The sequence below is a fragment of the Schistosoma haematobium genome, chromosome 1 (genome assembly GCF_000699445.3).
Source record: "Schistosoma haematobium chromosome 1, whole genome shotgun sequence".
NCBI lineage: Eukaryota > Metazoa > Platyhelminthes > Trematoda > Strigeidida > Schistosomatidae > Schistosoma > Schistosoma haematobium.
The window spans coordinates 7,891,106-7,918,280 of NC_067196.1; the positions used below are offsets into that span (position 1 = coordinate 7,891,106).

At 36.3% G+C, this 27,175-nt stretch overlaps 1 protein-coding gene across 1 annotated transcript in view; it reads left to right on the plus strand.

Moving 5' to 3' along the window:
• SCYL1 (N-terminal kinase-like protein) overlaps positions 1–22,515 on the plus strand; it is a 32,923-nt gene extending 10,408 nt beyond the window's left edge. The window contains exons 4-9 of the mRNA XM_051209227.1: positions 1,382–1,701; positions 5,870–6,313; positions 11,136–11,312; positions 12,579–12,710; positions 18,109–18,418; positions 21,008–22,515. Of these exons, the coding sequence (XP_051073051.1) occupies positions 1,382–1,701; positions 5,870–6,313; positions 11,136–11,312; positions 12,579–12,710; positions 18,109–18,418; positions 21,008–21,633 (2,009 nt within the window). The 3' untranslated portion in view covers positions 21,634–22,515. The remainder of the gene's footprint in view (positions 1–1,381; positions 1,702–5,869; positions 6,314–11,135; positions 11,313–12,578; positions 12,711–18,108; positions 18,419–21,007) is intronic.
• The last annotated feature ends 4,660 nt before the right edge of the window (positions 22,516–27,175 follow it).

Here is a 27,175-nt window from a genome sequence, read left to right on the forward strand (position 1 = left end):
AAGTCCTGCACACCGCCTTCTAGCGGAGGGTGTGTTATTTACGAAATTGAGAGGATAAAAAGCGGATGTTTGGGTTGGTGATCACAGAGGATCCACCTAGAGGAGTTGGAAAACCCTGATTCCAAACTAATGGTGAACACGGACTACGGAATCTTGAGGGAACCAATTGTTGGTCACTGGCTACCATGAGACTGCATCTCCTGGTGTCGCTCCACTGCCTTTTGGATTAGACCTGTAGGTGCAAGGCTCTTGGTGTGGCCCCCTAAGAAGACCACCTGCTTCGGTTTGGAAGTTCGTGTAGTATTCTAGCCCTCACACGAAGTGTGGCATATATATTTTTTGCACTCCCTTGTACCAATGTTAATGTGTTTAAATAAATGATTTTCGAGGTCATTTTTAATTCTTACTTTTTCACTAAATATCTAAAGTAGAAAAAGTTCCCTTGATGTTGAGATATGATCGCTTGTCCCTTAAATTTTAAAACACTCAACCTGGTCTTACACGAATGTATATCTTTCCTATTTACTACAGTTAACATCTATCTACACACTGAAAGGGAGTTAATTAAGTGAATAAATTGCAAAGAAGTTGACATATTGATGGTATCTATAATGGTAAAGATAAAACTTGGAATATATGGTCTGAAAATAATGATTAAAATCGAGAAGGGAAAAGTATGAAATCATAATACAACTGAGGATCTAAAAAGCGACAAACAATTCACCTGTGTCACTGTCTATAGATTATAACTATCGCAACACTCTTGTATAGGCAGATTGTAACAGTGATGAAATTTATTTCTTACAATAACTATAGTCAAAGTTTTACATCTAACCCTATTCTATCCATAATTCGATACCTCATATTCTTACGTGATAATTATACTCTAAGGACTCAACACAACTTAACTGTTTTTCTTCGAATTTTTATTCCTTCGCAAGTTTTGTGTTGATTAGAATAGTCATTAGCATATTATTTTATAATAGCCGCTTTCATTAAATCTTCAAAGCCACTACGCTAATAAATTCAACGTAACTTATTTACTAAAAGCAGATTTATTAGTGTAGCTATGAACCACATAGTTTGTGTAAGGGCTAATAATACTAATGTAATATCCAAACACGAATTACAGTCCAAACCTCCAAGTCACTGATTGAAGTATTTCAATCATAAAGCCACTATTCAACAATCATGTTATACTTATTACCACTTAAATTACATGTATCACTTGTAAATTTTCTTTGTTTTCTACCATAAATTATATAAATGACGCAGTTACTACTTGGTTTTAACTAGTTTTATAAATACGTACATTTTCCTCGTTGCTTTTTTCAAATCCTTAATAAATGATTTCATGATGGAGGTTTTTCTATTTCCATAGATCCGTACATGCCTCCAGACAATCGTCTCGTTGATTCATGGGGTTTGGGATGTTTAATATGGGAAATATTTAATCCGTCTTCAACATTAAAAGATCGCGCTCAGTTAATTGAATCTTCATATTCGAAAAGAATTCCTAAAGCATTAGTACATGATTATCGACGTCTCATTGCTCAAAGTGCTACAAAAGGTGGAGTGAAACGATTCACCGTGTCTCAATTTCTCCAGTCAACTCGTAATTCAGAAAAACAAGGATTTTTAGCCAATGATTACGTAGATACATTATTATTTTTAGAAGAGATTGAATTAAAGGATAGTATGGTAAGAAAAATCATTTCATTTTTGTGATTGTGGTTAAACTCTTATGTTATTGTTCTTGTTAAAACTTAACTCTGTGGCTTCATTTAGGTTTGTGAATTAAGCTGTAGCTGGGTTGTGGCTTGGTGTTTAAAAAACTTGACCTTTAGTCATTGACTCACAGGTTAAAGGCCGAATTCACTTCTTTGGTCGATTGGTATCACCAACTGTTAGCGGGACATAGGCTGGATTAAAACATGCTCAATGCATGATTGCTTTGGTGCACTCTGATTGGCTAATTCTTATCCAATCAACACTAGTCGATAGTTGGAGAATACTCTAGAATCTTCTCATGTAAAAACTATAAATATACTGACGTTTTCTCTATTGTGCTTCCTACTGGCTTCTGACTTGCTATTTGGAATATAATCTCTTTCCTGTTCAACCGTGTTCTGATTTGGGGACTTGTCGAGTGAATCGGTGTCCGAGAATACTAAGCAATAGGAATAGCTGGGTCATAACCGTAAGAAAACAGAGTTATAACAGTGGCGACGGGGAAAAACTAAAGAAAAATGGCGATTTCTTTAAAACAGTTGCGGTTAATATTACAGCACCAGCAGAAGTTGTTAGCCTTGCAACAACAACTATTGAGCACACTTTTCACTCGACCAGAAAATAAGAAATCTGTTTATGATGCAGTAACAGACATTTCAGAAGCATATCTAGTGGAGGGTTCAAATCCCTTTATACCTGAATCAGAACGTAATATTTGTAACGTTTCCGGCTCACAGCAAGAAAATCCTGTGCTGAATGCTCATAAAGTTGTGGCAATACGAGGTTATCAAGAGCCAGACCCTGTAGATGAAGCCCGGAGTCCAGAATTGAATGAAGCACTACTGGTCCTGTCTAGCTCTGAAAATAACTTTCAGCTAGAACAAATTTATGGTCCACGTGATATTAGCCAAGAAAGCTATGGGGACTCGTATTCAGAAAATAACTGCAGTGACACAACAAACCCAATTATACCGAATGTTACTCAAAATCATTGTGAGACAGAAACTTATATTGAATCAGCTTATCCGATTTCTAATGACAATGTATCAGACATGGGTTCTCAGAACAATGCATGTTATTTTGATGAAATTTCTCATAAAAATCAGGAAAATATATCAGCTGAGTCAAATTATGGTCAAAAGTCTAATTTAATTTTGTTAGATGATGATTTCCGTAATGATCCATTATCCACTGATGAAATTCCTAATGGATTTGAAAGTAATGCTTCAGAAGAATTTAACTTTGACCTCAAATCAAAGGTCGTTCATTATCATCTAGTCGTTTCTAGTGGATCCGACATTCAATGCGAGAAACGTCGTTTAAATAAAGTCCTATTATTTGTAACTTGGAGATATAAGGATCCGACATTGTTTCGCGGAGGAGGAGAATGTTGGAGAATTAAAAGTTATGCATACTTTTTTTTAAGAAAAATCAAAACGCCGGGAACAGACATGTCAGTCTCTGTGCAAGGAAAAAGTGATAATTCTTCATTGCCTAGACGATGGACTAATCGAAAGCACAAGCCAGTCACTCACTTGCAGTTGGACCCTAGCACCAGATCCTACGAATCTGCTCAAAGGGGAGGTGTTAGCGGGACATAGGCTGGATTAAAACATGCTCAATGCATGATTGCTTTGGTGCACTCTGATTGGCTAATTCTTATCCAATCAACACTAGTCGATAGTTGGAGAATACTCTAGAATCTTCTCATGTAAAAACTATAAATATACTGACGTTTTCTCTATTGTGCTTCCTACTGGCTTCTGACTTGCTATTTGGAATATAATCTCTTTCCTGTTCAACCGTGTTCTGATTTGGGGACTTGTCGAGTGAATCGGTGTCCGAGAATACTAAGCAATAGGAATAGCTGGGTCATAACCGCGTAAGAAAAGAGATTATAACACCAACACTCACACGTAAAGTGTGACTTGAAACTATTTATTTATTTGAACACAAATATTGGTACAAAGGGGCACCGAATAAATATTCGCCACACTTCGCTATCCGATTCGTGTGGGGGCTGGGATGCTACGCATTTGTTCCCTTAGGATCCTGCAGTCCATGTTCACAATTGGTTTATAATCAGAGTTTTCCAACTCCTCTAGGTGGATCTTCTGTGTTCATCAACCCACTTATAGCTCCAGACATTCGCTTTTCATCCTTTCAATTTCGTAAACAACACCCCCTCCGCTAGAAGGTAGTGAATAGAACTTCCCTAGCAGTGGTTGTATACGCGTGTCCATGTGAGAGCATTTCGAGAGGGAAAGCTGACTCTCGCCATCCTCGGCTGTATCAGGGCATTTGGGTGTCTACTACATAAATTTATCCTTGGTAAATGAGTTACACTATACTGTATATGTTACCAAATGTTGACTAAACGTCTTTTACATTCATGAACGCTATCCCATCCAAACAGTTCAGTGCTTTTAGATTTAAATGGTATTTTATAACTCATTGTAGCTTTATGTTTAAATTTTACTAAGAATATAGATCAAGATCATCCATTTCCTCTCTACAATTCATTTCGTTATGGTCATTTATGATAGAATGAAAATAAAACTCTGGAATCCTGTTCTAATAATTACTATAGCATTGTTCATTAATGAGTAGATAGCTTCATCATCAGATTGATATCAGCTAACGCTAACCCGCGTGGTGTGGTGTTCCAGCCAGATTGGTTGTTAAATCCTTATACTGATGGAGTCTTTAGGTCCTCCTGGAATGAATTCCGCGTTTTCAAGGCTCACAAACCCACCGCGTGAAGTGATTTTGTGGGCAACCGCGGCCTTGCAGGCCTTGGTGTGTGTAGGTGTCGTACCAAGAAGAGTAAGTAAACGTTTTTTTAGATTTTATTTACCCTGGATAGGTATAGTCTAAATGCATTCCAGGTGACACACAGGCTTTCATCCATGTATCCATTGGTATACATACAGGTATACCTACCCTGTCAGCAAATATGCGTTACATGCACGCCGGTAATACACGGATTTTGTCCCATGCATCCCATAGGATACATATAGGTATGTTCACCCACTTGAGAGGGTGGATGTTCACCGCCTCTGTACTCTACAACATACACATAAGCATAAACGCTCTCTCAGTGGAGGTTGTCGATCTTCTCTTTCGAGTATCTGCTACCATATCTTTTTATTATGTCTCCGACCTGGTAGATTAGGCCGCTGACTTTATTAGACATAAGGAAAACAATATTTCAGCTTGCTTTTCCATTGTACCACGACGTTCACACCCGTTGCATAGGCCTATATACATGAACAACATACACCCGATGACTTCTGCAATTCTTATGAATTGTCATACACATCAGGTAGCCCAGTGAGGTTAAGTGAGCCTCGAGTTGAAACCCGAGTTAGTCTAGGAGACGGCGGAGTGGTTGGTTAGTCCAAGCTCCGTCGACCATCTAAGTTGACTAGCAGGGTTTCCCCTACTATCTAGCAAGAGGCCTTATGTCAGTTTTTGCTGCTCAACTCACGTAAACAAGTACTTTATACCCCTTATCAATGTCACCAATTACCATTACTACTTTTCGCTACCCCGTCTAATAATTGGTTACAAAATTTTCAGGCTTATGTTTTCTTAAATCATTAACATTTTAATCAATACACATGTCCAATTTGGTAAGACTACGTTTTTTGTAATGCTTATTGATCTGCAAAATGTTATATTATTTTACTTCATTGACAAACTGATTTTTTCTTAAGTTATGACCTACTATTCATTGAAAAAACTTGAATTTACACACCCAGTATCTTCTTGTTTTGAAACACTAATATCATTTAGAATTATGATTAGCCGACATTGGAGCGTCTGTTTTTCTTCTTAATCATATGTATGAATACACAAATAAAATGTGTAACAGAGATCACCAACTAATTTCAAGGGACTTAACTATATCTGGAACTCAAAAGTATCTATCTTAGAAATGCTAAGTTGAACCTTACTTCTTTAAACATCTGAGTCGCAGTGACTGAGTCATGATTCCGTTGATCCTCACCCAATAGATGTGATCTAATAAAAGATGCTTCATTAGGTTAGTCAGAAAATTTGTATCAGTAATAATTTCCAATACATTCTAATGATCGTTATCTTGTACTTTCATCATTTATTTGTCCATTTGTAGGAAAAATCAACATTTTTAAAAAATCTTGCCACACAAATAACAAGTTTCCCAGATGATGTATGCCGTCATAAAATACTACCTCATTTAGTTAATGGTTTACGTTATGGATCTGCTGGAGTTGATGCTCTTCTACCTGTATTGCGTCTTATTCCATTGTTATCGGATAATGATTTTCAAACCTATGTTCTCCCATGTCTTTTAAAATTGTTCTCATCACCTGAACGTGCAACACGTGTACGTCTTTTAGAACATCTACCTGATTTTGTACAACATTTGCAAACAAAATGTATAGAAACACAAATTTTCGGTCCAGTTTCTGCTGGTTTCACAGATACACATCCGGTTGTACGTGAAGCGACTGTACGTGCAATGATTCATTTGGCACCAAAACTTTCAACAAAACTACTAAATGAGAATTTAATAAAGCACATAATAACATTACAGGTTGGTGATAATTTATAATTACAATAACTTTGTATTGCTTATTCCATAATCCACTTATCATATGCGTGTTCCTAACTGCGGTGTACCAGTCATGAGATTCGTTAGGCCTCATTGGGGAACCCCATTGGCTCTCTTAGCAGAAGGACTCATTTTTCGAGGGAAATAAACCCACCGCTTAAATGCTTTTATGAGGAAATAGTTTAAAACCCCTTGGGTCTTCGCACATGGGTATCGCACCTAGGATTAGTATACATTACATCGAACTCTAGGCTGCTCGCATGTGTTCTACGCGTCCTTGGTCCGATCGATAATTCGTTGCTTCTCATTGGCGGCTTTGGGCTATAACACATAAGCCGCTCTGGTTTTCACTATACGTGCATTGATCTCATCACTCACGCCACCACCAGCACTTATGCAGCTACCTAGATACACGAACTTTTCGACTACTTCTATCTGCTCACCATCCAGGGTGAGTACAGGATTAATTAGGATCCTGCCAGTCTTGTAGAAATACTTTGCAATTCGAAGGTCCAAAGCACATACCATACCTACGGACACCGATCGCCAACTGATTAAGTGCGGATTGCATGGCTTGGGCATTATCGAACAGTAAGACGATATCATCCGCATACTCAAAGTCGAGAAGTCTTTCTCCAGGCAACAGATCCACACCACCATTACTTACATCCATCAGAGCTGTTTCCAGAATATCATCGATGGCAAAGTTGAAGAGGAATGGTGAGATTGGGCAACCCTGTCTAACCCTACTGCTCGAATGGAACAATGGAGAGAGGTGGTTGTATGCCCTCACTCTACTTGAGTATGTGGTACAGAAAGAAAGATGAAATAATTTTAATCCCATAGTTTAAGGGAAGACAGAAAGTGTATACACCTACGCCATCGTGATCGTCCTAATATGGGACTCCTCAGTAGTATAAATTCACGACTCTGCAAGTGGGAATAAAAACCGAGACCTTCGGTTTCGCACGCGAACGCTTAATCTCCAATAGCACTAAACTGGGATCCAAATGTTTACAAGTCTTGGCTTGGATGAATTGGAAGAGCTTCCGGTAGTTATCAGATGCATCTGTCGCTTCCAGCTCATTAACACGCTCCGACCACCAGGCTTCTCGGTCCTTACGCAAGCTTTTCTCAATTTCATTACGTAACATCCTTCGTTTGTGGTCAAACTCACGGTCACCCGGAGTAGACCGACGGGCTTCAATGAGTTGTAGGGAGTCTGAAGAAACCCAGTGCTTATAAACGGGACGTTTCACGAACCCACAACTAACTGTACCCGCCATTTTCATGGCGTCATGCGATTGCAACCAATGCTCATCTATAATTTTCGGTGGAATGGTAGCTAGCCTAGAAGCTAGCTCGGTTCGATACTTATTTGCAACAGAAGTTGCAACCAGCTTGCTAACATCAATCCGTTGGTGGCGGTCACTTCGTTGGCCACTGAAAAGTAAGGTAAAATTGGCGCAGACCAAGGCATGGTCAGAGTCCAGATAGGTACTCCAAAAGGAGCGGCAGTCTTGTACACAACCACTCTAGCGGTAGCTGATCGTGATGTGATCAATCTGAGTCCAGGTTTGAGATGCAGAGAGAGGACGCCATGTGGCACATCGGCGATGACTGTGCCGAAAGTTAGTGCTAGCCAGAAACAGGTTGTGGTCTGTGCACAGTTGCAGTAGACGGTCCCTGTTATCTGTCCTGCGACCAACAAGTCCCCATCGGCCACCTAAACGACTCTTCTGTGCCTAGACGCCCGACCTGAGCATCCAAGTCACCGACTAGTACTACAATATCTATCGAACGCACTTTCTGGAGAAGAACAGTTAACTGGTGGTAGAATTCATCCTTGATTGCATCCGGGCTGCAATCTGTTGGGGCATAGGCGGAGATGACGAAAAGACATCGTTTCTCACGCCGATTTCTTCTCACTTTGATGGAACTTTCTAATCTAACAGCACATAACCGACTGCTAATGGGGATCCAATAGATTAATGCTGCCTCAGCTCTAGCGCTTAGTGCGACACCAACGCCAGCAAGACCAGACGAAGACGCCACAGGGTCCCCAAATAAACGCACGTAAAACAAGCTTTTTGAAACGAAAGGTGGAGAGCGAATTTATAGTACTTCACCAGAGTCTTGAATACGGGTCTCGGATAGACAACAAACATCGATATTAAGGCTTTCTAATGACATAGCCAGCCCTATTTGTTGTCCGACCTGCATAAGTGTACGAACGTTGAAGGCAACCAGTTTGAATGGTGCACGTGGTTTCAGAAAAACTGCTTCAGTATTCGTATTTGGTGGTAGCATACAATTTTCAACCAGGCAGTATAGGAAGCAATTTCCTACAGATGTGACTCTACGCTATTCTCTAGACTGTCGAGCACAGAGTCTTGGTTCAGCCAAAGTCAGAACAAGTAAGTTATTTGGCTTGATAAACTTTATCTGTCTCTAAAACATAATTTAACACCGTTAGTATACAAATAAACTATACAGTCTATCAACACAGGGAAAAACAGAGACATAAATAACATACCATGGGTGAGCTGCTGTATAAGTCGAAAAATAAGTATACATAAAGTGGGATAAAAAAGAATGAATAAATGACGTAGTAAATAATAATAATAATAATAATAATAATAATAATAATAATGTGAATCGTTTGATTGTTAATCGAAGCAAGACAAGCATGGCGCATGAACCAATCGTTGGTCACCAGGTACCATGGGACTGCATCTCCTCACTATGCTCCACTATCTTATGGGTCAGATTTCTAGGTCAAAGGCTCAGGGTGTGGCCCCTAAGAACACCACCTGATTCGGTCTGAGCACCCGGACAGTATCACAGCACACACACAAATATGATAAAATGTCGATATTTATGGAAAAGCCTGATGACAATCTGATTGAAAACAATTGTTCGCTTATATGTGTTGTTCTAACTTTTACAGTATATGCATATAAGAGGTACTAAGACTTACGTTCACTCAAATCATCACACATACATAAACATGAGAGCTCTTAGGGAGGTTGATGATCACTACCTTCATTCGTATTTCCTCCATGGGGCAGACTGTCTACTCTAACTCATTCCGGTTGAGCCAGACGCGTATCCTATGCACATAAGCTACATACACAAACTGCGCAGACCGAAACTCATCTAATCCATATATATATATATATATATATATATATATATGTGCACGTACAGACGACATTTTCGGTGCCTCGAAATGTGGATCTTTGATTAATTCAGGTATAACTGAGTGGTGGGTTAGTCTGATCTCCGTCGACCGCCCAAGTTAGCTAATGAGGCTTCTCCCTTAACCAAGCGGTGCCACGCGGAGGCCCTCGGTCATATTTTTCTGCCATAATTTCATAATTCAGTCATCACATGGGTGTTCACAAAATAATGATCTTAGAACCCAGTGATAATTGAATTCTATAGATAAGGAAATATGGTCTACACGCACAGTTAAATGGTGCACCACAATAGTGCTTTTTATTTCGTGTTGGAAAAATAGAGGTACACATAGAATCTTTTGCGTCTTAGATTTCTTGTTTAACATCTCTTCCTAACATTCCATATCCGATTCTACTCAGAATGAATCTTTGTCTTCTGTTAAGCCTCCCTAACAATGACTAATCGCAATATGGTCTATTTGGATCAATCATTGAATCGATTTCAGGGATCACCATGTCAAATGATGTCCTTCTTCACTCTTAAAGTTGGTGCTTACCAGAAATAAGTGGCTATCTGAGTAGTCTCAGCAACCGATCGCTTTTACTTGTACCCTGATCCTCGAAACCGTAAGACTCATCTAGGTTCCTTTCACTTTGGTTTAAGTTACGTATTTAGGCATTAAAATCACCTACCATTATTACTACATCTGATCATTTAGCTTGTAGAATTCTTCTTGTACTTCATGCAAACTGCAGTTAGTTAAAGCATAAGCAGAGATAAAGAATTGGCAATGCCGTGTGTCTCTAACTTTCCGAGTTCTCACCGTCCCGTCTATCTAGACAGCTTACAGACGACTATCCAGTCCAGGAGAGCCTGCTCAGCTCCCGAACTCATTGGTATATTTATGCCAGAAAGACTGCGGGAAGTACCAGTCATAACCCTGGATACATGGGGATTAAATCTCGTTTGTCCTCTAAACTGATTAAAGGAGTTTAAGTGAGTGACTGTACTTGGATTCTGTATGTGTGTTTCAGAGGTACAGCGTACACTGAGTTCACCTAGAAAAAAGGTCCCTACAAAAGTGGCGAAGTAAAAGTAACCGTCTGTATGATGAGTATGAAGGATTCATCTAGGGAAGTTAAATAGTCCTAATTTCAAATCAGCGGTGCAAACAAGCTATGGAAATCTGAGAAAAAAAATACCATATATACTTGATCACTGTCTATCATGAAACTATCACTAGGGGGAGGCTTGGTCCTTTAAGAGAGTTACCTGTTTTCCCACCATACCAGTTTTGTATCCCTCACGAAAATCATACTTTTCACAACAAAACGAATGGAAAACATAGTTTACTCTTCTCAAACTGAAAAGTTCTAATTGTTTTATTATAAATAATTTTATAGCACTTCAAATCTGTAGTGTATTTCTTAGTCCCTGTGTATCAACCTTTTTTCTATAATGTTGTGTGAATAAATGTTATCATTGTTTCAGTGGACTTTCGTTCTTTAAGTTGAATGGTTGTTTTATGATAACATAGGACATTTCGTTCATCTCTTTTTTATTCCTACAAATCTTAATTTCTTAATAATTTTCAACTAGATATGATCTCCTTGTTTTATAGTCACGGGATGCACAAGGTGGAATTCGTACTAATGCAACTGTATGTTTGGCAAAATTAGCATCATATTTTTCAACACAAACACAACAAGGTTCGATTTTAGGCGCTTTTCTTCGAGCAACTCGTGATTCATTCTTGCCGAATCGTCAAGCAGCAATAACTGCCTTAGCTGCTACACAAGTAAAAAATATATGATTTGCATGATAACTTGTTTTTTTATTTCTATGTGTTTCAGAATAAATCGTAATGTTTCTCACTACGTTCTTCCGGTGTTACCAAAAATCGCAATCTACAAATCCTACTGTAGTTTTATTTTGAGATCAGTCCACGATATTTTAATTAGCTTATTATTGCGACCATTGTTTGATGTTATACTAAAACTTAGTTAAATTAAGATCTGTATCTCCTTAAGTTTTAAAGAGATGTGTAATATCGAGTACGTATATTACTGAATCAGAGATTAATCCACAAGGCAATAGCGCAACAATAGGTTCATATGCCATTTGTTCCTTAAGGATCCTATAGCCCATGTGTACCATTGGTTCGGAATCAGTGTTTTTCAACTCCCCTAAATGGATCCTCCAGACATTCGCTTTTCATCCTCTCAATTTCATGAAAAACAGTAATACCGTTAGAAGGCATTGATTAGGACTTCACTGACAGTGGCTGTATACTCGTGGCCATATGAGAGGACTTCGGAAGAGAGAGAGCGGACTCTGCATGCCCTCAAGCGTAGCAGGGCATTTGGGTCATACTCAAATCATACAATTAGCTTGATATAAATATAGACAAAACATATCATTATGCGAAAAGTATAACATACAAGTGAAATCTATTTTCACCTGTTTTAATGAATACTTCAATAGTATATAGTAATGAAGTAATTCAAAATAAGTCTTCATACACGTGACTCAGTAGACCTGGTATTGTACTATTTCATCAGGTCACTTTTAATATCGGTACTTTATAGTTTAATGAAAGCTTTCTAAGTAGTGCTGATATTTTTTCTTATGCTGTTAGCTATATTTATTTAGGCACAAAGTTTATCGGGGATTTTTTAAAGCATACATTAATCTATCGAAATAAACGGGCAACAGAGTAAGTCTTTGTTAAAGGTTATTTGAAAATCTTAATAGTAAAGTTCAGAATGCATAATTCTTATTCACGTTGCATTACGTTGTGTATTCACTGAAACTAATCAACTACAAATAATGTAGGAGTCTATCTGGAAGCGTTAAATTAATTCTCACATATTAGGGGTACATATGTGTATTTCTTCTTTATATTCTAATTGGGCAGTCAGTTCTGTGTTACCTCATGCTTTTCTTCACTACTGGTGTCTATTGAAGGAAGCTAAAGCTTCATTTCAGTGGATTATTCTGAAAAACATTTTCATGACTAGAAACACTTATTCTGTAATTTATAATTCATTTTTCTGTTTATAAGGAATATTACACAAATGATCTATTAGCTGGAAAAGTTTTACCTTGTTTGTCATTCTTAACGACTGATACAGAGAAGTCAATACGTGATGATACATTTCGTGCCATACGTGGGATACTTGATCGATTGGAACATGTAAGTGATTATTTTGTATGTGTTCATTTAAGAAATTTACAAAGTAATGTCGTATAAATGATTGTTTAAAAAACTGAAATATAGGTCATTTCATCGATTTTATTCAGCGAACCATATTATAATAGCTTACCATCCGTGGTGAGAATGGTGTGCTTGTCTTCACACTTTTATTTTTTCTTCAAATCGGGGTCATGATGTTTTTCCAGGTGGTTACAGGTTTCCAACGGTGGTTTAACATCAATCGTTTCATGATCTCAATCAAAAAATAATTAGCCCTTGTTTCCTCCATTTTAGAAGTTCAGTATCATACTATACAAGGATCGTCAGTAGTACTAAACTATACAGATGACCATGAGGGATCTTAAGTGTGACCTTGGAATCAAACAATCATCTATGGTAAATTACCTGCATATTACGAAAAGAAATGATGAAATTATTTTAAAAAATAGTTTTAGAATATTAAGATTATGATGTTAAGAGTTAACCGTGACATCCCAACCTTGAAACATCAGAATACAGTTTGTGTAAATGACTCCCACTGCTGCAGTAGTGGGTACTTGTACTCCTGTAATCCATTCAGTTATCAAGACTATAATCAAGTGCAAACTTAGCTAAACATTCACCAGAAAAAAAAGCTATTTTTGGTAGACTTTGGTCAACATGTAGCACAGTATGGAATAACCTCATCTTCTCTACATGTCATCTACTGCCTACATATACACAAAGCGATTGACGATCATCTTATCATCCAAGTTTACCAAAATATGAAACCTAGTCAAAAACATGATTTTTCATAGCATGCTATCTGTAATTCATTTTCAAGAAATCGCGCTATCGTCATTCTGATTCGTCATGTTCATTCATTTCAATCCTGTTTCAGTATATTTTAGTTCTATCAAATGGTTCAAATAGTTGTCTATTACATATTATAAAATTTAGATAATTATAACTCTAAGGAACGAAGAAATTAAGTGGGGGAGACCAATTTATCGTTTAGTGGAAAATTATAGAATGTCTTCTTAAAATATGAAAATTATACATTAAATACATAATTTGCATATTTTTCATCAGTTTTCTCTTACAAAGTTCATCATTCCTTCATTCCTGTTTTTATTACCATCATACTCTGTCTACATCCCTGTATTCTTCAATTCTATCTCTTCAGTCTTTTGTTGCTAGGGCGGCCTTCCTCTTCTGATTCGTGTTACACACTATTTATGTCTGTCAACATAAGTAGGCCATACCACATAACTAGTTTCCTATTAACATGACCTATCACATAATCAATAAAATATATGTCTGTGTTATGTGTATAACATTTATTATTTATTGAAAGTTTTTTCTCTTTAACACATGGTTTATTGTATGGAAATCAAATGACAAACACATGTATCCAATATTTATTTCTGTTAGAGTACGTCAATACTTGGAAGAGCATGTGTTCTTATCTCTCTTTTAAATAATGGTGATTATAAAAAGAATTGTTGTGCTTAATCAATAGCGAAGGGTGATAGCCTCAACTCCTTAGGTTGGTAATGATGATATGATATGAATTAAAAGCAATTCAAATTTATAGTCACATTAGAATCCGCGATTTTGTTGTGCTTTATTTGTACTACATCCTCATTTATCTATCACAATGATACTGTTTAAAAGTAAACATTAATTACCTTACTTAATGACAAATTTTTTTATGTACGATTCAATTTTTGACGAAGCATAGCTAAACATTTAGCTGAGTCTTTTGTATTCAGAACCTAATCAATATTTCGGATTTATTAAATTGATGCTAAACTTATCATTGTGGACTGATTGAAGTTAGACTTGTACACATTTGGATCCCAGTTTAGTGCTATTGGAGATTAAGCGTTCGCGTGCGAAACCGAAGGTCTCGGTTTTTATTCCCACTTGCAGAGTCGTGAATTTATACTACTGAGGAGTCCCATATTAGGACGATCACGATGGCGTAGGTGTATACACTTTCTGTCTTCCCTTAAACTATGGGATTAAAATTATTTCATCTTTCTTTCTGTACCACATACTCAAGTAGAGTGAGGGCATACAACCACCTCTCTCCATTGTTCCATTCGAGCAGTAGGGTTAGACAGGGTTGCCCAATCTCACCATTCCTCTTCAACTTTGCCATCGATGATATTCTGGAAACAGCTCTGATGGATGTAAGTAATGGTGGTGTGGATCTGTTGCCTGGAGAAAGACTTCTCGACTTTGAGTATGCGGATGATATCGTCTTACTGTTCGATAATGCCCAAGCCATGCAATCCGCACTTAATCAGTTGGCGATCGGTGTCCGTAGGTATGGTATGTGCTTTGGACCTTCGAATTGCAAAGTATTTCTACAAGACTGGCAGGATCCTAATTAATCCTGTACTCACCCTGGATGGTGAGCAGATAGAAGTAGTCGAAAAGTTCGTGTATCTAGGTAGCTGCATAAGTGCTGGTGGTGGCGTGAGTGATGAGATCAATGCACGTATAGTGAAAACCAGAGCGGCTTATGTGTTATAGCCCAAAGCCGCCAATGAGAAGCAACGAATTATCGATCGGACCAAGGACGCGTAAAACCCGTGCCAGCAGCCTAGAGTTCTGATCGGTCCTGCTTTCCTCCTAGCCCAGCCAGTTAAGTCCAGAACACCAGTCTCAGCCTCTGAATTACGAATCCTCATATTTGAAACATACTGAGTTTATATACCCCCATCAAACAGACCACAACGTACCAATAAAATATGAAACAACGTTTGTACAAGAATTAACCAGATGTGGCTGTGAATGAGGGAGGTAGTAATTAATATACTGGGTATAACTCAAGAATGATAACGTATAATAATAGTTTATGGGTCAAAATAAAGCTTGTAATAAGAGGAATATGAATATGCATAGTTTAGTTACTTAATAATTATACAATAGAAATATACATTTAGTGTTGGTCAATCAATGGATCACAAAAGTTACCATTCATTATTCTCGTTGGGACATAACATTATGCCGATCTGGGCCATCTTTGGCGCCTTCATGATGTCGGTCTGGCTGTAAAAGGTCGGATCTACGACGCGTCTGTGAGAGCAGTTCTGCTCTATGCTTGTGAAACCTGGCCTCTCCGGGTTGAGGATGTTAGACGACTCTCTGTGTTTGATCATCACAGAGACGATAATGCAATTGGTGTCACCATCTTGAAAAATCGACTTCAGTGGCTTGAACATGTTCCGCGAATGTCGTCCCAGAGAATTCGACATGGTGTATTATTTGCGGACGCCTGGACTGGTTGGATAAAGCGGAGAGGTGGTCAGTGTATGACATGGTGTCGCGGTATGAAATAAAGCTGCAAAGGGCTGGCTTCTGTTGACCCTTCACGACTCCCTGGTTGGGGGTCCGAGAGATGATGCAACACAGTGGCTAGAGATGTTATCAGATATGGCTCAGAATAGAAGCCAGTGGCTATGCTGCTGTAACCTTCTTTTACTTTCTTCATAAAACGTGGTTGTATCTTCCTTCACTGAAAGAATTCTTCTGGTTTTACCTCTCCGTGTCCCTCGTTATTATTATAATTATTATTAATATTACTCTACCTTACACTAATCTCTTCGTTATTGTTCTGTTTTTCTTATACTTTCCTTACCTTCTTTTTTCTCTTCCCATTCTCATTGTTTTGTGTGGCGCATATATATCTGGTGCCCCCTTGTACCAATATTTATGTGTTCAAATAAATAAATAAATACATTTGGCAAATGAGTAATAGTATATAGCCTGAAAAATGTCTTACATCATTATTGGTACAACGAATAGTGCTGAAATGCTCACAACTAATTGGTTATTGATTTAGTTTCCATAAGAAATTAGGGCAGAATATGATAACTGCTCTCTATACAGTCATAAATCAACATAATATTAAATTGATGTTATTCTCGATGCCTCTTCATGTACTAGACAATTTGAATTCGGACTATATTAATACTAAAGCATAGTTGATTAGAAACCTCAGTATTCTGGTAAATGTTTATTTACAAAACGGTAAAACCACTAAACTAAAACAGCAATCTGAACCGTTAACTGATTTGTAATAAATAAAATAACCTTTAACCATATAAACTTATTTTCAATGAAATTTGTCACAATAAGATATTCGAACGAATTCAATTGATTTCAGCTTATTGATCTGGGGACTTGTTCCACACAAATCAACTTTCATTTACTAGTTATTAAAATGTAGATTAACAAGAATTAGTAAAACTTTGTATAATGGTTCAATCTTGATAAGTCTTGTCGACTGAACGCTATATTTATTTCCTAAGCTATTCCGATTACCCGCACGCTAGAACTACACAGCGACTTGAACACCAGAGAGAAGACGCAAGTATGAGAGAAATACTTTATCCCAAGGTTCATTTTTGTACAGAAAACCATAGGTATTTATAGATGTTGGCGTCGGTTAAATCAACATCATATTTTAGCCAATCCGTTAACGAGATATTGTGCTACCGACCAATAGTAGCACGCCACGTTGGAATTCTCGAATGCTCCATCGTATTCCGATTGGCTAGGACTCTTCGGCTCCTTTTGGGCCTCTGGAGGCTCTGTTGAAGTTCTCCGGAAGCCGACTCAACAAATCTATTACAGTTTAACAAAAGAAATAAATTAAAAGCAACTTATTATTATTATCATACGGATGGAAAGCACCTAGTTGATAAGTCAGTTGTGTTTTTTTTCTTAGCTGGGTGTTATGTATAATAGTTATACGTACAAATTCAAATTTACCAACATTCGAACTCACGCATTACAGTCTCAAAGTTATATTAAGTAGACTAGCATATTAAGACCGTTAGCTAATCCTGAGATAACTTTTCCTGTTTATATTAACATGAATGCCAGTGGGTATATCCAGGTCATAACACTAAGATTCGGTAGGAAGCCTTTATTGGCTAAATCAGATCAAGATACATACCCAAACTCTTTTGTTAGTGTGTCCCGTAGAAAGTCAAGCTAAATTTTCAATCAATAACATACGTATTTATTTCTCTCGGATAATTAAGCTAAATGTTGATTAATAGGTGGTACCAGTCAGTATTTCTTAGTAATTATTTGATCTTAAACTGATATCTGTGATTGACTTAACCTATTTCTAAGTAATTTCCATTCATAAAACATGAAACAATAATTAAATATCTAATATTCAACAATCTGTACATGGTTAGCTCTTGTAGCTCAGTTAATAGAAATTATCACTGTTTATGCACACTGTAGTTAGTTCCCGATAAAGAAATGCACTTCCTGTAAATCTTAGATATTGTTTATCATTCGTTTATTAATTTATTTGGATAATATCTATCATATTATGTTGTACTGATGTTGTTCTCTTGTTGTTATCTTTTTGCTTTTCTTAAATAAGGCTAGTGAACATGACACATCTAATCACGTGACAAGTGATAATCAAACATCAAGTGCAGATAATACTTCACGAACTGGCACAAGTGGAGCATCTTCAGCAAGTGCACTTACTCAGTGGGCTTTGTCTGCTTTGTCATTTTCTAGTCGCATTTTACCATCATCATCAACAACGACAACTATAGCCACGACAAAATCGTTTGATACGGATGTCCAATCAACGTCCGATCCTTCTTTATCATCGTCAGCATCACAACTCAATAGAAACTCAAATGGCTTAGAAAGAATTGAAGAAAAACAGTGCAGTAATAATAGTAAGTGTCTGTATTTTGTCGTTATTATCTATAAATGACTACTTATTATTTAATTACTTTAATTTCTACTCTAACAATACCTGTCAGTAATTAGTGGATAAAAGCGGAACACAGTTTATCACGTTTAACATTTACTAACTAAACATATTTGTATTCCAGTATGGGGATTTGTGGAGATTATAGTATTTTAACAGTTCAAGTCATGAATCGATCTAAGCTAAACCACCATTAAAAACCTAGAAGCACTGGACGGCCGTTTCGTCCTAGTATGGGGGACCTCAGCAGCACGCATCCACGATCCCGTACACACCAATCGAACCCAGGACACTCGGTGTCACTCACGAACGCTTAACCTCAGCACCACTGAGCAGACATTTGACGGTGTTAGTACATTTTAGTTCATTAAGTTGTAAATAATACCTAAGATTCAACACTGATTTATTAGAATTCATTTACTACACATTATGTAGAGAAATTTGAAATCCACTGATTATCTATTTTGAAGCTAGTTGGATGTCGGTTTAATAGCGACTCTAGGAATTCTATTGAGAAACCGTGACCAATGGTGTCCAATTTGTGTCGGGTGTGAGACAGTTATCCACCAACGACAATGAATCAAGGGTGGCGCACATTATGAATTGATTGGATTTGGACATTAACACCATTGGATACTAGATCACTGGTCTAGAGGTTAAACGTTCTTGAGTGAGACCGAGTGTCCTGGGTTCGATTGGTGTGTGCGGGATCGTGGATGCGTGCTGATGAGGGCTCCCATACTAGGACGAAACGCCCGTCCAGTACTTCCAGGTTTTCAGTGGTGGTCTAGCTTAGATTGACTCATGAGTTCGACTGTGAAAATATCTGTATTCCGACAAGAGTTCATTATCTTCAACAAATTATGAACCCAGCAATATACTTCACTAATTTATGATCTTTTTAGTAAGAGTATATACCATAAAAGTGAGCTTAAAATTATCGTGAAAAATTTATTCTTAATCGGATTTTTAAGTGTCCGTGCATTAATGATTGATTCACGTTAAGGATCTAGAGTTTTTATCATGAATTGAAATTGGGTATAATGCAAAATACTACTCTGAATGTTTTGATTATGCACAATATACAATAGATTCTATCTGATTAGTTTGTCAATACAAATATCATAATAACTTTATCCGGATACAATGAGTATATATTACACTGTGTAGCAAACATCTGTTGATAGATGATCAATGATTTTTGATTATTTTCGTTGAATTATTGTAAGCATTGTTTAATTCCTGTGAAGAAATTTTGCCTGACTATATTTATTATTCACCTTAGGAGAAGAAAATCACAAGCTTGATAACTGATTCTTTGAACCATATAACAAGTCTCGAACTATTACCAAGCTAGTGACTTTAATGTGTTCGAGTTATGAGCAATGTTTTTGTGATCATTCTAAATATAACGATTGTAAATAATGCAGGTTTTAACCGTGTGTTGGGTGTTTAAGTTAATGAACTAAATCTTTTCGTACGATAGTATATTCAATAGCAGACAATAAATACCTAGTCAGATACAGTTCTTCTATTGAAATAATAAATTTCACACATCTTTTTTTACACAATCTAAACTGAATTCTCTATGTTCCAAATAGTTTTATGACCTAATTAAACTGTCTTGTCTTTAACTCGATTAACAAGATATTAAATCAGTGCTCAGGTCATATCTTGTTAAAACCAGATCATAGACCAGTCAGTCGGTCAGCAACAACATAGGATCAAGTACATATATACATCGGTTCAATTTGCTACATCTCATTAGCACAACAAGATAATCACCAAATTCATAGAACTAGTTACTTCAATGGTAGTAATATATAAAGGAAAGATTATATATAAGGATATAATACAGGAAGAAAAAATTAGTTCGTAGAAAGAAAGGTATAAAGTAATTTTAATCACACGGTTTAAGGGAAGACATAGTGTGTATACACCTACGCGATTGTGATCAATTATGAGCCATGTCACCTAGAATCTCTAACCATTGGTTACGATATTTGCGTGGGCCCCACCCAAGTAGTCTGCATCTACCAACATGACTCGGACCAGAAGTTAGTGACTTCAAGAACTGATGCAACGTTTTGGTTTGACCTCTCCTAACTTCTGTCTGTCTCCAAATTTAGTCAACATTGCACTCCGTGGTAATCGGTGTTCAGGCATATGTAACACGTGGCCCAACCATCTCAATCGATGAAGATTCACAACCTCATCAACTGATTTACCATCATTCCATAATACCCTGCGTCAAACCTCACTGTTACTTATCCGGTGATCCCAACAGATGCTGGCAATATTTCTAAGACATCTGTAATCAAATACTAGTAACTTACGAGTATCCTATACCCTTAATGGCCACGTTTCGCAACTGTAAATTAGAACAAAGCGAACTGATCACAGACCAGATATTTTGTTTTACATCATATCAGAGTTAACTCATTTAACTTATAAGTATTCTTGTAAAATTGTTAATATCATTAATTAATTTTCAAATCATCCATCATCTTTCATCACAGTTTCATTATTTACGCGTGAATATTATTGATTTCAGTTTTAGGAAATTCCAATAAATCTGCTCGATTAATTTCATCCAAATCAGCTTCAAAGTCGACTGTTAATCATGACAAAGAATCAAATTCATGGGATCTTATGGACAATACTAATAATGATGATGACGGTGGTGATGATGATTGGAATTTAGATATAAATGATGTTTTTGAAGATGTAGATGACAATAAATCAACATTAAATCATAACTCAGAAAATAAAAATTTCTTATCAGAATCTAATATTCCCCCACTTACACCTTCATCCTATTGGGATTATCAACCACCGTGTAATCAAGAAACAAAGAATAAAATTGACTTGGATTGGAATTCAAATGAATTTTTTGATAGTCTTACTCTAAACGAGAATCCAATTGAAAAGAGAACAAGTAAAAAGAAATCAACTGTTAAATTATCACAATCTTCAGATATAATGAAGAGCTTACCGTCGACAAATCATTCGAATTATCAATCAAAAAAGTCATCATCTGAACATGATCCAACTCGAACTAATTCTAGTAAAACTGATAAGCCTATAAAATCATCGAAAAGACAACAAAGTGAATCAAATAAATCAAACGTTGTCAATAATGCTAGTAATGATGATGGTGATGACTGGGGCGATTGGTAGTGTCTGTTCTTCATCGTATCGTTAATCATTATTACTTCAATGATTTGTTTTTGACCGTGCTTTCTTACTGGCTAGTTGTAAATAGTCTCTCTAAAAAAATAATAATAATAAAGGATAGTTTCTGTGCATGTTTATGTGTCTGTCTGTTTGCAGTTGTCAAGTGTTTGTGAATTCAATACCTAATCGAATTGATGACGGTGGTCAAAGTAATCCTGTGTACACTGTGTAACTTACAGAAATATTCTATTCTGTCTTTGTCATTTTAAACTCTAGTTCTCTCACTTCTGATTAAGATACAAGTTGATCAATGGATTTGTGTAACAATATTGTTTTATTAATCTAAACGATTGATCATATACTATTACGCAATATTTATTTCATAAAGTGCCTTATTCTAACGATTTACTTTAATATGGATATAGGTTGTGTCTATTTGTTTATTTATTTGTGAATAACATATCTTATTTTAAATTTTCTTTCCTCTATTTTATTTTATCTACTTTCTTCTTTTTTCTCATCCAGTATATTCTTGTTTATAAGTAAATAATACATATTTCATTGAGTAAAATATTAACACTTACATGATGAAAGCATCAAGATCTTTTTTCACAAGTACAAAAGGGGAATTTTGAAGACAACCATTTATAGACTGGAATATCAGAGTAAGCTGGTTTAGCGTTCGTGGAATAATCAAATATCTGAAATTGAGGAAACGTTTACAGTGTTTTAATTGTCTCAATAAACGATGCAGTCTTCAATGTTGCCGTCAATGCAGTTTGGCAGTTCAGAAATTGGGTACAGATTCTCAATATTCGGTTGATCTACCTCAGTTTCAGCCACCAAATAGTATTTCTTTGACCTGATTTAACATTGATAGTTACGTGTCAGCCCAATTGAGTTTGGTTAAGCTTCATTAAGGTGAAGTCAGTTGGCTTTTCTGATAAAGAATATCATCCTTAAAGGCACACACACCCGACATTAGTACGTGATTTTAGGAGGAAATCGTGACCACTGGGTCTTGGCTAACAGGCGTCGTACCTGAGACAAGTATACGTCACATCTATTGAGGTAACGCAGAGGTTCTCACTTATCCATCGTATGGCATACATTTTGGTGTACTTTCCCTTTAGTAGGGTCGATGGCCACCGCTCACTTCATTCATATTTGCTACCACTTTCGAGCACTTGTGCGTTACATGTATACCACTGGGCACATAAGCTTGCGCTCATGCACTTCATTCCATACACGGTCATAAGCAGTCTTAAGGGAGGGTAGGTGGTCACCGCACCCTTCGCTTGTATTTGCTACCCATCGTTTTTTTGTTTTGTCCACATACTTGTTTCATTTTGGTTAGGCCACGTTTTGACATAGGGCAGACTACCTTTCTAACTCTATTCACAGTTGAAACCGGATCGTACCCACATAAACAGTCCGAGACTCATGCAGTTCATATATATATATATATATATTTCCCTTTACGATCTTTGGTGCCTCAAAGTAGGGTCTTCGAGAATAAAGGTTATAGCAGAGTGGCGGATTCGTCCAATCTCCGCCGACTGCACAAGTTGACGAACACGATTGCCCTTATTATTCAGCAGAGCGATGAAGAGGCCTTAAGTCGGATTCTGCTGCCAACATTGTTAGTATAAAATCTAACACCACTTAATTAATTACTGACCGATAATGAAAATCTTCGCAGTCACTAGAAGTTGGGTTTGTTGTTTAAGCACATCCTTTTAGGATGGGTTTTTTCCATTGATCGACACGTTTTCATATGAATATCAATAAACATTAAGTAAGGGACATTCTTTTTTTATTTTACAATATTACTTAAATACACATCACTTTTTTACACGCTTATTCTGAAAAATATCATATAGCCTTAAAAGTAATGGACGATTGTCAATTTTATACTCGACTATAAATCATCCCTATCATCACTGAATTCGATCACAACGGAAACTTTTTATTATGATGAATGAAAATCTAACCGTGATTTTCATCAAAAAATTGTTAGTTTCCCGGGGTTTTTTGTGCATTTAGGATTGTAATTGATCATTCCATGTAAATGTGTGAAGCGATAGGTATCAAATTCCAGTCTTAGTATATTTTAATTCTATTAAAGCGTCTAACTACATGATTGAGATAAGCGTCAAACCAAAGTTTAAAAAAACTATTTGTGTGAAGAATGATTTTGTTATTATTGAATATAAATAAATTTGTTACAAACCTCAACTCATGAGGTATCTGAGGCATTTAACGCTTCTGTATATCTCAAAAAAGAAAGGATTCTGCTAATAGTAACATTAAAAGTAATTACGACATGTCACCGCAAATGGTAGCTGTGTTTAATGTTAACAATAATTTATCAACAACCAATATGAGAAGTAAGAGCACAGAAGTATGGAAAATGTTGTATTTAGACAACTGTTACAAGGGCTGAGAGGGAGAGTAATTTTTATGATAAATACAGTAAATGTTATTAGTTTATGTGAAGACGTAGGGATATTACACAAGAGATCAACATTCACTACACTGTTTTCAGAAATTATTAAATATAGACTGTTTACTGAATATTAGCAAGTAGTATAAAGTGGTGTACAAAAAGTGAGTCTGATAAGAAAAGACAAAATACAAACTTAATAGTATCGGCATCAGTGCTAAGATAAGGATGCATCCAGTTGATGAATCCCTAACAGGAGGATATGAATGTTCTAGATTCTACTGATAAAAAATAGGTTTATATTTGAAAACCAAGTTTCCCTGGGTCGGAACACAATATAACAGAAGCAAATTAAGCACGTCACTTAAAGGTCTTGTGGCGAATACGATACTACTGAACCAAATCTGTCAACAGTTAATGATTGATATTCCAATTTATGTAATATCTATTCTTATATTCATACAACTATAACTGACCAGTTACTGCGGAATCCGGTCGATTAAATAACGTATGAACTTTCACTATAATCTTTGGGAAATCCATTCCAAAGCTAATCTTCAATATTTGTTCAATAAAGACGGTGTTTAGTGTTGATTTCGAATAAATTTTAACTAATAATTAAGCGAAATCGATAGATCCACTTATTCACAGGGACTAAGTAGTTTCAGCCATCACACTAAAAATGTGGATCTCAGCTAAGTAAACGAACTTGTCTGAGTTATTGGGTTTCTAATACCTAAAGTTTCTGAAATGAATGTAAGCTGTCCAAGACAAATTACTCGTAGAACAATACTTTACATTAAAGATAATATTTAACTTGATTTAATGCCCAGTTTCATGAAATTGAGTTAAAATTGCTTTTTTTTGGTTGATTTTCTATCCATTTGTACCAACTAGTTGAACCTTTATGCCCTGCTATGACATTCTTAACCCTTGACCTATGAACTATCCAGAGTAAAGAAAACCAAACGTTGTTTCAAGAGTTTTATTACAAAATACCAAATAATAGTGTTTACAATTCGCGTGTTTTGGTAGTTTGCTAAACTGGTAGGAACATGTCCATAATAACTTTGTTCAAATGAGTAGTTCATTTACTCGTACTAGCCCACCTACAACTACATCCTACTAATCGTATAGCCTAGAGACACCATGGAGTTTGTCTGATATGCCATGACATTACTCCTTGAAACGATAACTTAATCATTTATATGACAACTGATTTCTCCAGAAGAATTAGATTTATAGATACATTGGCAGGGTGAGTGAGGTAGTTGGTTCTTAATATGAAAGTACAATCAAAATCCGATAAATCTAATACACAATCTGTCTGTATTAAAACGTTTTTGATGTTATCTCCTTGTCAATTAGGTCAAAACTACATTTTTACTGCAACTGACAAAACAGTTTATTCGACATCGTTTCTGTTGCATTCGAATGAAGAATAAATTAGTGGTAACTGCTAGGGATTATTTATGGACTATTATTACATATATTCTTATTGGGTTACTATTAAGTAAGTAGATTATATATATATTCACATTCCTTTTATTATAGACTTTCATTTGACCTATTGGCTACTTTTATACGACTTATCATTCTTAATTTACTCTTATACTCGCAGCCACTTTTGGCTTGATGTCATATAATTAATTTTTTTTTCATTTTATAGTGAGATGCGATCCAGTTTGTTTGTATATAAACCACATATGTCTGAAATATACAATTCATGTAGTGGAGGCTGATAATGTATTCTGGACTGTACGGCGAAGGCTGAGAGAGAAGCTACCATACATAGGACCAATAAGGACTCAGAGTTAACTCAAGGCTTCTCATGCTGATTAACTCACTCTTGGTTTAGCAGAGGGGCAAAGTTATAAAGGTCGGTGTTCCGATCGGCGATTTTGCCACACGATATTTGACGGTCGATAAATCATAACAGTTTCTCATACATCAACATATCAGATTTTTAAATTTGTTCCATTTTTCTAATTTAAAATGAGAGATAAAGAGAAAAAGTGGTTAATATTAACCTACAGAATTGTTTAATGTTGGTAGAAGGTGAAACGTTTCCCAATTATTCCTCTCCCCCCTAATTATCCTTTCGGCGAGACTATAATTTATGGACGAACCAATCAGATATAAGAAATTAGGTCTCAGATTTCGGTGCGAAATTCACTCATCTATTTGGATAATTAGAGTTGTTGACATTATTGCTGATGTCAGCTCGTGATGAAAACCTGAAATCTAATTCCTAATCTTAATCATCAACTGTAAATTATAAGTATAATTCCTGACACTGGTTCATAAGCCTCATTTGGTCCTAGTTATCAGGTGGGGACTCTCAAGGTCAGTCTGGCGTCATTCAGAGGTCGTTCATAACTTATAGTCTCATCATATGGTATCATTCATATGAAAAACTGTATAGATTTTTTAAAATTATTTTACACTGAACTTCCAAACCTTTGCTTGTTTGGTTGTTTTTCAGAAGATTTTAATCAATTTCAATTTGTTATTTACAGTATCTAATGAGATCTGCTTCGTTCATAATAAAATTCATTTTTGTATTGTTTGTTTGAATCTCCCCATTGATGTTTAGGACTACAATCGATCAGTCTCTTATTGGCAAATATGCATGCATTCTGTGAATACCAACTCTTGGATATAGGTACATCTAGCTGAAGAGTCCTGGATAGGACGAAACGCGCGTCCTGAATTCCACTACTAACCACTATCCATCTTTGCTTATAATATGAATGATTATCATTTTGTTTTAATCCAATAACTAATTCTGTTATTTTTAATTCAAGAAGAGGCGAATAATACCAAAATAATCGATTTTTTATTGACTTTGTTTTGGTATTTTTAAAAAATAACGTTTTTCTACCATAATTGAGGGAAATTTATGATACCTTGAAATTACTTACTTACTTACTTACGCCTTTTACCCCTCGTGGAGAAGTACAGGTCTCTCACCAGCATTCTTCATTCAATCCTATCCTGAGCAAACCTTTCCAGTTGCTATTCATCGTTTTCATGCTTACTTCTAATTCCCGATGTAGTGTGTTTTTGACCTTCCTCTTTTTTGTTTCCCTTCAGGAT